The sequence below is a fragment of the Myotis myotis genome, unplaced genomic scaffold (assembly GCF_014108235.1).
Source record: "Myotis myotis isolate mMyoMyo1 unplaced genomic scaffold, mMyoMyo1.p scaffold_m19_p_9, whole genome shotgun sequence".
NCBI classification, from domain to species: domain Eukaryota; kingdom Metazoa; phylum Chordata; class Mammalia; order Chiroptera; family Vespertilionidae; genus Myotis; species Myotis myotis.
Genome location: NW_023416401.1, coordinates 63,403,662 through 63,417,609, shown reverse-complemented (window position 1 = coordinate 63,417,609; position 13,948 = coordinate 63,403,662). Strand labels below are relative to the sequence as shown.

The 13,948-nt window shown below is 45.6% G+C and overlaps 1 protein-coding gene across 1 annotated transcript in view; it reads right to left on the bottom strand.

The window, feature by feature from the left end:
- Window positions 1–13,948, bottom strand: part of TMC2 (transmembrane channel like 2) — a 49,769-nt gene that overhangs the window by 10,212 nt on the left and 25,609 nt on the right. Inside the window, exons 9-15 of the mRNA XM_036321748.1 lie at window positions 13,705–13,852; window positions 12,252–12,440; window positions 10,530–10,709; window positions 8,184–8,333; window positions 6,111–6,239; window positions 3,012–3,079; window positions 2,017–2,256 (exon numbers count right to left, since the gene is read on the bottom strand). Coding sequence (XP_036177641.1) covers window positions 2,017–2,256; window positions 3,012–3,079; window positions 6,111–6,239; window positions 8,184–8,333; window positions 10,530–10,709; window positions 12,252–12,440; window positions 13,705–13,852 — 1,104 coding nt within the window. The remainder of the gene's footprint in view (window positions 1–2,016; window positions 2,257–3,011; window positions 3,080–6,110; window positions 6,240–8,183; window positions 8,334–10,529; window positions 10,710–12,251; window positions 12,441–13,704; window positions 13,853–13,948) is intronic.

The window sequence follows — 13,948 nt, the reverse complement described above, 5'->3', positions numbered from 1 at the left end:
AGCAGTGAAAAAGGAAGCAAAAATCACACCCTCATGGAGCTTATGTCCTGGTGGAGGAGACAGACAACAAACTAGATAAATAGGCAGAAGGAATGGCATGTAGATGTTAGTAAGGAGATAGAATAAGCAGAAACAATGGTGTGTGTGTGTGTGTGTGTGTGTGTGTGTGTGTGTGTGTGTGTGTGTGTCATTTTCCTTAGGGTCTCCAGGAAAGGCCTCACTGAAAAGATGACCTTTGAATAAAGACCTGAAGCAAGTGAGAGGAAGCATTGAAAATATCTATGGGATGAATGTTCCAACCGTTGATGGGTTTTGATCAGAGGAGTGACAGGAAGGAGGTGGCAACCATGTTTCCTGCTGAGTTCCATTTTCAGGTCCCTTCCCCCGCCACCTGGGTGGAGGCTGCCAGGGCCTCTCAGGGTAGCAGATGAAGCGGGGTGGGGCAGATGGTGAGCGCCTGGCCTGGCACAGGCCCATTCACTGGCCTCCTGCCTGGGGACAGGCGGGCAGCCTCAGCAAAGGGGCATTGGCATTTGCACCCAGAGCCCAGTCCTCCAAACCTTGCTCAGGACGGCTTCCACCACCTGTGCCATGTGGTTCTTCCTTCGGCCTGGCATTCAGGCCGTCTACTCTACATCCAGCCCCCCTTTCCTTCTGTCTGAACCTCTGGTCAGCCAGATTATAGTCTGTTGTGAGCAGTCCTGCTCCTCTCTCCTTTGAGCTCCCATGACACTCACTGTGGGGCACTAACTACAGGGCTGTATCCAGCTAAGTCCTTTATAAACTGAGCAGCATTTCCCAAAGTGTGTTGATCCACACTAGTAGGCAGGGCAGGGACTGGAGTGAGGCGGGTGAGGCTCTGGGGTGCACAATTTAAGGAGGTATTCACTCTGAGGCTCGTGCAAATGCAGGGTTGGCACCTCACCCTACTCCCGGCCCTGGATGGGCGTTACATGAAGAAAGGGTCTGTGGCCAATAAGGATAGAAACATTAGCCCTAACTGGTTTGGCTCAGTGGATAGAGCGTCGGCCTGCGGACTGAAGGGTCCCAGGTTTGATTCTGGTCAAGGGCATGTACCTTGGTTGCGGGCACATCCCCAGTGGGGGTGTGTAGGAGGCAGCTGATCGATGTTTCTCTCTCATCGATGTTTCTAACTCTCTATCCCTCTCCCTTCCTCTCTGTAAAAAATCAATTAAAAAAAAGGATAGAAACATTAGGGTGCACATCTTATCTTATTGCATGATTCCTCCAAGCCTTTAATAAAGGAACTGCATCAGGCATTTCTAAGTGAGAAGGTGGCAGATAGAAGAGTCAGCATGTTCCAAATGGCTTTAACCACAGACTCCTTTTTATGGAGTAGAGAAAGGGCTTTGTTTCCAGAAGGTCTCACATTTGGAAAGAGAACAGTAGATGCACAGATTTCTCAGTGTACCTCCTTGTATAATTACTGATCTCTTTATTCAATGTCCAGTCTCCCAAACTAGTCTGACATATACCCTGAACCCACAGTGCTGGCAAATGCTCTGCAAAACATGGATTCCCAGTCAAGAGTCTCAGTAGCTGCTTCACCCTTGAATGGCGCTTGTCAATACTGTACCAGTATATGGTCATTTCATCTTCAGAATACCGCCTCCCCCCTCACCCCCACCCCCATCCCTGTTACGTTATTTATCCATATGTTAAAAGGTCAGAACTGTGCTGTCCAATATGGTAGCCATTAGCCATATGGGGTTATTATTAAAATTAATTCAAATGAAAGCAAATTAGAAAGTCAGTGTCTTGGTCCTCATTTCAAGTGTTCAACAGCCACATGGCTGGTGGCTGCCCTATTGGATCGTGCAGACACAGGGCATTTCCATCCTGCAGAAAACTGCTGAGCAGCACTCATGATTTGCCCCAAGCTCCATGGCCTTCCGCAGGCCGATGTGACACCAGAACTGGAATTCTGAGCCACTGCTTTCTGAGCAGACTGCCTGGGGGCGGGGGAGCTTCTCTTATGCAACCAAGGCTGTGCACCTGAATGGCCCGCAGTCAAAGGAGGGCGGAAGGGACATGATGGTGTAGGCCACTGGCAGGAGGCTGAGGAAGAGCACCAGCAGCAGGAGGCCCATGTAGAAGTTGTTGGATCGGGAGGCTTTGAACACGCGTTCGTGGGGCACGTTACTGCTCATCACCGCCCAGCACTGGAAGTACATGGAGGTCAGCAGGCGCAGCACGTTGATGCCCACCAGTCCTGGAGCATAGAAGGAGCCCATCCTGGAGGGGCAGAAACACACACCAGGTTGGCCTGGCAGCAGGAGAGGCCAGGGAAGGTGACAGAAGGAAATGGGATTGATGGGTTAGGGGGAGGAGGCCTCGCCTTCTCTGCAGGTCCCAAGGGAAGGGGCCCCCCATTTAACCAGGACATTTATCACCAGACCATAGCCATTCATTCCTCTGAAGGAGACACTCCGAGCATTATTGCCTCAGCACCAGGCATCTAACAAATTATATGGCCTCCCGTCCGTTTCTCCATGGTCTCCCTAAAATAACATTACTGCTCAGAAAAGTATTTGAAAAGTTCTCAAATTAAGAGAATTGGACATTGACTTGCACTGAGCCATTGGCATCTTGAAAGTCTTTGGCTGAAGTTATACAACCTCCTCTAACTCCCTCAGAGGAAGAAGTTCCTTAGTTCATTTATCTCCCTCCTTCTCTCCTTCTTTCTTTCCTCCCTTTCACTTCCCTCCCCTCCCCACTTTTTCCTTTCTGCCTTCTTCCCGCTGTCCTTCCCCTGCCCCCCTCTTCTTTCTGTTTTCCTTCTCTCTCCACCTCTTCTCTTCTTCCCTCACTGTGCCCACCAGAGCACAGGGGTGGGCAGACACTGCTGGTTCTCACCTAGTCCAGCCCCCTGTTTTTCACATGGAAGGGGGGAGCTCTAGCCTCTCCCAGCTAGTTCAGAGGCTAAGCCTGAGATTCCAGTTTTCTGACTCCCCAAGTGAGGTGATCCCCAGATGAACTGGGTAACTCACCAGATCATGCCTTGGTTGAAGATCAAACCAAGCACATTTCCACTAATATCAAACTCAGCATATGAAGGCTGCCGAGAGATAAAGGAGGGTGGCGGGGGGTGGAGAGAGAGAAACATGTTAGATGGTGTCAGCCAGACATTACTACCAGCCACTGGCCAAGCCGGGGCCTCTCCATCCCAAAGAGAGAGGAACTGTTGATTCAGGGTCTGCTTCTTTAACATACAGGGTGTCCCCTCAATTAAAGAAATAGTTTGAAGTTCTCAGAGTTGAAACTTTTTTCAATGTCTTTTTCAAGAATAAAATGTGAGAGTTTTTACCATTTAAGGCCTGTGGGCTGACTGTGTACTCTTGAGAGGACCCTGGCCCCCACGAGAACATTTTACCAATGATCTTATCAGAAATTATAATCAAGGAGTAATTCTAATAAATAATGAGAATGCAAATAATTAAACGAGGACTTTGAGAAGGAAGTTTAAAAAACAAAAAACAAACAAACAAAGTAAATCATCCCCCTAATTCTCTTTTCTCTTTCTCATCATTCTCTAGTCGTAGAGCATTCATGGAAAAGAAAAGGCTTAGCTAGATACATATTTTCAGGCTGACTCAGATTTTCAGAGTTTGGGAGATCTGTGAAGTATTTGAAAGAATACAAATTTGTGAGCACTGGGGAGTCGGGGTCCTCATGAAACATGGTTAAACCTGCTTCCCAATTTGCCTTCCAGGAGTGGAGATAACAGGTTACAGGAATGAGAGGAGGAGGAATGAGAAGTTAAGAGAAGGAAAAAGGAAGGTCAGGCAAGCATGGATCAAAGGAGGAAGTACGTACAAATCCAAACACATGAAGGTTAAATCTTGGGAATTTACAATTTAACATTTTAAAATATTAAAAAAACTTTTTATCTATTGGGTTTTGTATTTGCTTAGAAAAATCTGCCTCATCCCAACATAAGTTTTATATTATACTAGAGGCCCAGTGCACAGATTCATACACATTTGAAAGGAAATTGATTAGAAGAAATATTTTAGACGCCAGGGAGGGACCATAGGAGGTTGGCTCCAGGGCATGTCTGGCCTTCTCGCCCAGTGTTGATCGGCTGGACCTCAGCTGCAAGCTAACCTACTGGTCGGAGCGTCTTCCCCCTGGTGGTCAGTGTGTGTCATAGCGACCGGTCGACCGGTCGGACACAGCGGATTGGGCTTTTATATATATAGCTATGCTTTCTTTTAGAAAGTTATCACTTCATTTTTTGATGTTTAAAACTTTGATTCTGCTGCAATTTATTTATTTAGGTAAAATGAATGAGATATAGTTCCCCTTCCTATGGTTATCCAGTTGTCTCAATCCATTTGTTATATAATTCTTTGTTTCCCCACTGGTTGGAAAGACTCCCTGTATCGTTAATTAAATTCCCATATTGATTGTACCTATTTCTAGACTTTCTATTCTATCCATTGATAAGTTTGTCCATTCCCTAATACAGTTTTAGTTTCTATAGCTTCAGAGTGTTTTTTAAAGAAATGACTTTATTTGTTGTTGTTGTTGTTAATCCTCACCTGAGGATATTTTTCCATTGGTTTTTATAGAGAATGGAAGGGAAGGAGGGAGAGAGAGAGAGAGAGAGAGAGAGAGATGTGAGAGAGACACATTGATTGGTTGTCTCCCACACATGGGCTCAGGGATGGAGCCTGCAACCAATGTATGTGCCCTTGACCAGAATCAAACCCGGGATATTTCAGTCCTCAGGTCCAGGCTCTATCCACTGAGCCAAACCGGACTAGAGTATGTTTTAATATAAGGGTAGGTCTAGTCCCTTTCATTCTACTGTTCTAATTATTTTCCAGGTTATTTTCACAAGATTAGTTTCAAATGAACTTTAGTATAATTTTGAGATTTTGTTGAACTTAATAAATTAATTTGAGAGCAATGTCATGACATAAAGATGCCATCTTTTTTGAGCACAAGGTTCTTGCACCCTTGTTCTCAGATAAGATTACGAAGTTTTCCTCACTGAGCAGGAGTTGAGTAGGCCTGTGTAAACTGTGGCTGGTGACTAAAAAAAGATATGACAGATACCTATACTTGGGCCCTTACCTGGGCCAGGTACCCTGCTGCCGGCGAGGATGAGGATGACATAGTAACAAAAGTTGGAGCTCAGTTAAGGGGAAGGTCCCTCCCAAGACCAGTGACCACTGGGTGGGCAAGTGAGGGGTTTGGTAGAGACTCACAGGAGAGATGGGGCCTTAGGCTCTGCCAGATCATAGAAGGCCACTGGAGAGAGGAAATGACACGTTTAGAATGAGCAGTCTCCCAGGTAGATGGGGAAGAAGAATAGCCAGGGGAGGAATGAGAATCAAAGAGGTTAGTCAAAGCACAATCCAGAAGACAGAACCAATGGTTACTGTGTTCGTGGTGTGTTTCAGGAATTTCTGAAACATTCATGTCCACATCTGCCCTGCCACATTCTAGGATTTCATTAGAGTTTCAAAAATTAGGAGCTGCCATGCCCAGCTGACGTGGCTCAGTTGTTGAGGGTCAACTTATGAACCAGGAGGTCAAGGTTCGATTCCTGTTCAAGGCACATGCCCCGGTTGTGGGCTTGATCCCCAGTGTGGGACGTGCAGGAGGCAGCTGATTAATGATTCTCTCTCATCATTGATGTTTCTATCTCTCTGTCCCTCTCCCTTCTTCTCTGAAATCAAGAAAAGATATATTTTAAAAAATTAGGAGCTACCATTTCCTCTTATCACTTTCACTCTGTTCCTGCAGCTTGCACAGTGTGGACTTCGAAGCCCAGCGTTCTTTGTCTTCCCTAGTGAGAATCGATGCTGCTTTGGCATTTCTCTGCTCAGCAATGAAGTGTGTGGTCCACCTTTCCCAGGGCCAAACGCCTCCATTTTCCAGATAAGAATTTCAATCGTTAATTTCATTAGGAAAAGGCAGGTAAACACTTAAAGGAAATGCACAGTAAATACTTTCCTACTTCACAGAGCAGAGACTGGCATTAAGCATCTAAAGAAATGCACAGGATGCCTGTGACTCTATCAGAAGGGGATGGTTCAAACAACTTTCTGCGGAATAGCTGTGAAACGGTGACGTACAAATCCAGCCTCCAGGTCCCAGCACCAGCAGTAGTTCATGAACCGGACAAAACACGCCCTCAGGAAGTCCCCCACCAGGATGGTGATGTATGTTACCAGCATGTCGGACACTGTCAACCTCACGAATTCCTGCAACGAGGAGCACAGAGGAAGGGCTGGTCAGGGTTGGCCCTTGCCCACCTCTCCCAACTGACTGCAGCCATGCAAACTCTCCCCCACCCACATGCATTCTTCTCTGTGATCCTCTGAATTTGGGGGCACAGTGGTGGTGGTGCAAAGATCAGGCTTTGAAACATTCTTACATAGGTCTTAGCTCTATAATTACTAATTGTATTGCTTTGAAATAGTCTCTGAACCTCTTGAAGTTAATAATATTAACCTTGCAGGGTTAATGGGAAGCTTAGTGATTATGTATGCAAATTGCCTGGCACACTGGTAATGCCCAATGCTTGGCAGTTATCAGCACAGATACAGGATCTGAAGGCTTGCCCCTTACTTTCCCCACCTGCTCTGAAATACCAGCTGCCCCAGCTAAGACTGAATCTGATCATTGTCATCAGGGACAACACCTGGTTTTCTTTACCTCTAGTTAAAGGTTTTTTCTGGTTATATAGAAAAAATAATGCAGGTTTTTCACAGAGGCACATAGCAAAAGAGGCAAAAATGTATTACTTTTGGGGGAAAATTTAAAGATCTACCAGATAATATCACAAACTTTAAGACATTTAGTGGACTTGGAATTCCTAGAAAGTACAGGGTCTGCTTTATTCATTTTTATATCCTCAAATTAATTAATAAATTTTTGCTGGATGAACAGCTGATGAATTTTCAGGGTTATTCCTCAGTAAGAATTCAGGTTTATGTTTAAGTAATAGACAACCCAGCATGTATCAGGTCTCCACTCTGCAAAGTGATGCTCTGGGGCCCGGGCTGGAGGTGGTGGAGGACATAATGCCTCAAACCCATCATTATCAACTAGCTCAGAAAGATACAAACTTTTATTACTGATGGGAACAGTGATGGGCATTGAGGGAGGAGGGCAAGATAGACTCCCCCCAAGGATGTGGGGCAGGAAATGAGAGACTATATAGCAGAATATTTAAAAAGAATCATGTAAGTAACGAACTCTGTATGGCCTCCTAAAGAGGATTGGTTTTATTGACTTGAAGATTCTTTCTCTGTTACATATTGTGATGAGTTGAATGCAGGAGCTGGGGAAGCTCAGTGGCTCTACACCTTGAAGACGAGGAAGATTTGAAGAACATGGGAATCTGGACTGGAGGAGGAAGAGATGGTGAGTCTGAGCTCTCCATGAAGGAGGTGGGAAGAAAAGACCCTCAGGACCTCCATGGGCAAGAACAGATCTTTTCCCTGCGGGATTTGCAGGTGGTGAACTTGTAGGCAGTATTCAATGGAATGTGTGATGTAATTCCCTCTTTCATTGTACTTCATCACCCTCAGTTAATAACACGGTTGTTTGATGCTCTATGTGAGTGGATTCTTCAGGGGACCCATGGAAAGTTAATACACTCTGCATCTCAGTGGGGTGGCTGATGAAGAGAAACCCCATGCAGAGAGATGGAATTGAGGAAGAGAAGGCAGCTGACCTGTGTGACTTGTGAATATTTTAAGTTCTGCGTATGAAGGCCAAGAACACTAGGCTTTAAAGTCTGCCCTGTGCAACTTACAGAAATGGTGGTAAAAGTGGATAAAGGGAAATGGCAGTTGTTAATTTTTGAGTCTCTAATAAAAACCATTAATTCTCTTTACAGAAAAATGCACAGATGCACATACACACAATTCCTGAATCCAATTTTTAGGAGTCTTTGTTCTCCAGGTGGAGAACCTTGCAGTGAAATCTACAGTAAAACTCTAAATAAAGTAAAAAATTAGATTAATGAATGAAGCATATAGAGAAATATATGGATATTGAAAAAATGGGAAAGTGAAAAAGTAGAACTTTCCTAAGAAATACTCTCTGGACATTTTGGTGGCTTAAAAATGGAAACATCAAGAAAAGAATAAAAATAATTGAGGACAGGGATGACTTTTCAAGAGAGCACAGCTACTCACAATGCCCACGGCTGTCTCCCAGCAAGAGCCTCGCGGCACGTCAGCAGGGTGCAGGGGTGGCCGGGGGACACTCTCGTTCCAACCCGAGGAGTTGTAATAGTTAAACAGAGTCCAGTGAGTGATGTTCTTTATTTTCTCTTCATTAGAAAGCTGGAACAGAAGATGGAGATGCGGGGTTGGAAGGAACCAGGGATGGCCCAACTGTTTCCACAGGAACAACAGCTAAAGCCAGCACATGCCACAATCTTACCACCTCATATCTGCCCTACCCCTCAATGGAGTCCCCCCAAATCTAAACAGAAGAGGGGGGGCAACTGACCAAAGTCCTTGGGTCTTTTCCATGAAGTTATCTTCCATCCATCCATCCATCCATCCATCCATCCAATCATTCATTCTTCTTTTGAGAATAATTGATTCAGGGTCTATTCTGGACATATGAGGCAGTGGTGACACAGAAGTAAACAAGAGATGGAGCATTCCTCAGAAAGTTCACAGTCTCATAAGTGACAGAGATGAACAAACAGTTATAGAATCTATACTAATAAAAGGGCAATGTGCTAATTAGACCAGGAGACCTTCTGGACAAAGCCATGGTGGTGGGGCTGAGGCAGAGGCAGTTAGGGGCGATCAGGCCAGGAGGGGAGGGCAGTTGGGGGTGATCAGGCTGGTGGGGGGGGCAGTTGGGGGCAAGCAGGCAGGCAGGTGAGTGGTTAGGAGCCAGCAGTCCCGGATTGCGAGAGGGATGTCTGCTGGTGGGATTGGGCCTAAACCGGTAGTCCGACATCCCCCGAGGGGTCCCAGATTGGAGAAGGTACAGGCCTGGCTGAGGGACATCCACCCTGTGCATGAATTTTGTGCACTGGGCCACTAGTCCTATATAATAAAAGCCTAATATGCTAAGTGTCCAGTCGTCTGGTCATCCGTTCAACCAATCAAAGTGTAATATGCTAATGATATGCTAAGGCCACTCAACTGCTCGCTATGACATGCACTGACCACCAGGGGGCAGATGCTCTGACTGGTAAGTTAGCTTGCTGCTGGGGTCCAGCTGATCAGGACTGAGCAAGATGGGCCGGACACACCCTAGAGCCCTCCTGCAATCCCTCCCCAGCTGGCCAACCTCCTGCGTCCCTCCCTGGCCCCGATTGTGCACTGGTGGGGTCCCTCAGCCTGGCCTGCACCCTCTCGCAATCCAGGACCCTTTGGGGGATGTCGGAGAGCTGCTTTCAGCCCAATCCCACAGGCCAGGGCGAGGGACCCCACTGGTTCAAGAATTTGTGCACCAGGCCTCTAGTAGAGTGATAAGAGCTATGAAAAATTTTCTCTGAGGATCGAGAAAGTTCACATCAGACAATGGCAGCCAGAGAAGACTTCCTGGGGAGGCAAAGAGATCTGAGCCTAAACCTCAGGGAGGATTAGTCAACTAGTCAAACATGGGGAGAAGGGTGGAGAGAGAGAAGTTTGCTCTGAGGAGGAAATGTGAGGTTTAGGAGGGTGGAGCAGTCTTTTGGAGTAGGAGGGAAGCCAGAGATGAGGATGGAGCGATGGGCAAGGGCCAGATTCAATTACTTCCATGCTTAGAACCTTCTTATAGCTTCCCTGTTGACCTCAGGAAAAAATTCATGCAGTTCAACAATGAGGAGGGAGGGGAAAAGAGGAGGAGCCTCATCACCTGGGCCTTCCCCAGTTTCATTTTTCACTTCTCCCCCTCCACTCTGTTCAGCCTTCCTGCAGCTCTCTATTTGCACCAGCTGTTCCCCCTGCTTTTTCCAGTCTCTGCCAGGATTCCTCAGGGGGTGCTGGAGTCCCTCCTATGCACTGCAGCGCTGCCCTGGGCTTGCCTCAGTGAAGCATACCCTGCAGAATGCTGTAATGGATGAGTCTGTCTCCTGGCCCAGAGTGTGAACGCCCTTGGAACAGGACTGTGTTTCACTCTCTGCTGTTCCCTGAGGACCTGACCCAGAGGGCTCCATAACCATTCAGTGAGCAATGATGAAAGGTTAAGTCAATTATGACATATCATCTCAGCGGACACTTACTTGGCTGGTAAACACTTATGGCAGCTATGAAACCATATGGGAAAGGCTGCAGATAAAATATTGAGTACCAATTGACATGTACAAGATGTGAAAAAAGACAACCTAAGAAAAAGACAGCAAAGAACTGCAGCAAAATGGTTAATGGTGGTTGTCTTGGGTCATATTCTGGGATATTTGTTGTTCATTTTATTTTTCTGAGCTTTCCAAAATTTACTTAACTGATATGACACATGCATCAGGAGAGTATTATATCTAAACAAGGAAATTTGGTGGGCACCAGGGACTGGGGGGAGTTTGTGGTCTTTACCTTGAGGTGGACGTCATCCATCAGGGCCAAGAGGAACGTGTAGAGATTCCCCAGGAAGAGAGCAAAGATACGTCCCAGCTGCCACTTCAGCCCAATGCGTGGGTGGTAGTTCTCCAGGGCAGCGATCGTTTCAAACAGAGGGGGACAAAACATCCCAAGCAGGGACATCACAATTTCAACCTGAGAGATCAGCAAAGCCTGGGTTACTTGCCTCATCAGCATCACTTGGTTGGTCACAATCTCTGCACCCTGAGGGCCCTGCATCTCCTTCTCCTTGTTGTCACCTCCTCCGCCTCTGGAGATGTCCTGGGGTCTCCACAACTTGCTGTGTGACCCTGGCGAAGGCACCAACATGCCCTGAGCAGTTAGCATATGTCCCACACATCAGAACTGCTCTGCAACTGGTTGCCATCATGATTGTTGCTTATTAGTATTGATAAAAAAAAAACGAGCAAACCTTTTTTGAGAAGTAAATGAGTTAACCTAGGGGACACTGCTTTGGGTTCTGTAAAGCTGTGAACTAGGTAAGAGTCACCATGATAGCTGACATCATTTCAGGAGACTGGAAGACAAGAAGCTTATGATTCTGAGCTTAGCTAGATGGTTCTGCTGTCTCACCTGGATTCATTCATGAACCTATGGTCAGCTGATGGTTGTTGGCTTCATTCACATGTCTGGTGGTTGACTGGCTATCACCTGGGGTGTTGAGATAACTGGGCCATGTCTCATTATTCAGTAGGCTAGTCTGGACTTATTTATTGTTAATTTAAAAGAAAATGTTTTTATTGATTTCAGAGAGAGGAAGGGAGAGGAGAGAGAAACATTAATGATGAGAGAGAATCACTGATTGGCTGCCCTCCTGCATGCCCTCTACTGGGGATCAAGCCCACAATCAGGGCATGTGCCCTGACCTGGAATCAAACCGTGACCTCCTGGTTCATAGGTAGATGCTCAAACACTGAGCAACACCAGCCGGGCTGGAATTGTTTAAATCATGGAGGTCTCAGCATTCCCAAGAGAGCAAGTTCCAATTCACAAGCACTTTTCAAGTCTGCTTGTATATAGTAGCTACTATTCCATTGGCTAAAGCAAGTCACATGGCCAAACCCAACTGGATTCAAGGGATGGGGAAAAAGATGCCACCTCTTCGTGGGAGGAGCTAGAAAAGCACATTGCAAAGAAATGTGCATACAAGGATGGGAAGAATTTGTAACCATTTGCCAACTACCACAGATGTCAAATTTCCAAAAGAGATTTATGGATTCAATATAATCACAATAAAACTTTAATGTGTTTTATTGTGGATCTCCATGAGAAAATCACTCTACCAGATATCAAGACATGTTATAAAGCTGTGGTTTATGAGTGTGTTATTAGTGCAGAATTAGACAAATAGATCAGTGGAATGGAAAAGGGAGCCCAGAAACCTAGCCATGTATTAATAAACACTTGATTTATGACATATGGCACTATAGAGCTGTGAGGAAAGGATCACCTTTTTAACAACTGTGTTTAAAAGCTATCCTGACATGCTAATTAAACCCAGTTCTATCTAGCTACAGAAGCCTAATGGGTGACCTTTGTTCAAGATGTTTGCACTACTAGACTAGAAAGAGATGCAACTTCACTTTCTAGATCAAGTCTTTAGCTGAACGGCGTAGGAACCAGTGTAATTTCAGTATTTGCCCCTAATATTCACTTCCATAGAGATGCCCTCCTTACCTCATTCCTTTCATACCAGCTGACATTCTGCATTTTGGAGAATTCCTGGGATCGCTTCACCACAAAGTAAATGAGGTACCCGCTCCCACACAAACAGCAGATGATGAGGAAGTTGGCCAGCACACGGAGAAATCTTGTCAGGTGAATATTTTCTTCTTTGTTACTTTCTTGTTCATCCACTATTGATTCCTTAATGTGTGAAAATGAGATGTGAATAATGGAGGGCCAGGAGCCAATAGGAACCATGGTTGGGTTCCTGGGATGACTCCTTTCTGGATTTCTATAAGTGAAGTAATATAGAGCGGTGATATTAAGCACTGTTGCCCTATGGAGTATTAGTTCTTTCCTTTAAGAAAACCCTGGCCAGTGTGGGTCAGTTGATTGAGCTTCATCAGGAGCACCAAAGGGTTGCCAATTCAATTCCCAGTCAGGGCACATGCCCAGGGTGGGGTTCAGTCCCTAGTTGAGGTTCGTATAAGAGGCAATCAGTTGATGTTTCTCTCACATTGATGTTTCTCTCTCTCTCTCTCTCTCTCTCTCTCTCTCTCTCTCTCTCTCCCTCTCCCTCTCCCTCTCCCTCTCCCTCTCCCTCTCCCTCTCCCTCTCTCTCCCTCCCTCTGGCTTCCCCTCTCTCTAAAACCAATAAAGCCATTTTAAAAATAGAGGAAAAGAAAACACATTTTGCTGTTACTGTTATTCTGGTCCACGCAATGACAGAAGCTTAGATTTATTAAATAATTACCATGTACCAGATGTGTACACTTCCCATGCATTTTCCCTCTTAATCTCAACAACAAACCAATAGAGAAATTACTATTATTATCCATATCCCAGATACTAAGGACCAGAGAAATTCCAGTAACTGATTGGGATTGTTTTAAATCTATAGATCAAATAGATTAAAATTGATTCTTATTATTAAGTCTTCTAATCTAGAGGCTGGCTTTTTCTATAAAAAAGTTCTGGCCAAACTTTTTAAAAATAAAAAGCCAGATAGGAAATCCTTTGGGCTTTGCAGGCCACGTGGTCTCTCTCACAACTGTTCAGCTATGCTTTGTAGCATGAAAGCAACCACAGAGAAGATATAAATATATGGGCATGGCTTTGTTTCAATAAAATCTTATTTAGAAAAATAGGCAGCAGCTGGATTTGAACCCTGGGCCATAGTTTGATGACCCCTGTCCTAATCCATGAGGATGGTATATCTCTCCATTTATTTAGAGTTTTCAAATCTCTTTCAGCAATATTTTATACTTTTAGCGTATTTTCATTGTTACAAATTGAACATAATTAAAGCATAGTGATTAATCACAAAAACAATATGTAATTATATATGTGTTTTCCGATGGTCTTAGGCAACCCCTGTGAAAGGGTCGTTCGACCCCCAAAGGGGTCACGACCCACAGGTTGAGAACCGCTGCCCTAGGAAGTGGGAACTGCCCAGGGCGGCTACCTTGAAGCTGGTGGTGATGGACACATATTTGTTGTCAGCCGTCTCTGAATTGCCGATCAGGTAGTCCCAGCTGGTGAACATCTTGAAGCTGAATGTGAAGTTATCACCCTCCCCTTCGCTGGTGCCGCCCTGGGTGTTGCTGGCCATCCTGTAGGGTGCACAGCACTGTTGTTAGATCTGCCCTGTCTGTACTGTGTCAGCCCGTGGGAACCTTGGCCTGAGCCATTCATGGGCACAGGCAGCC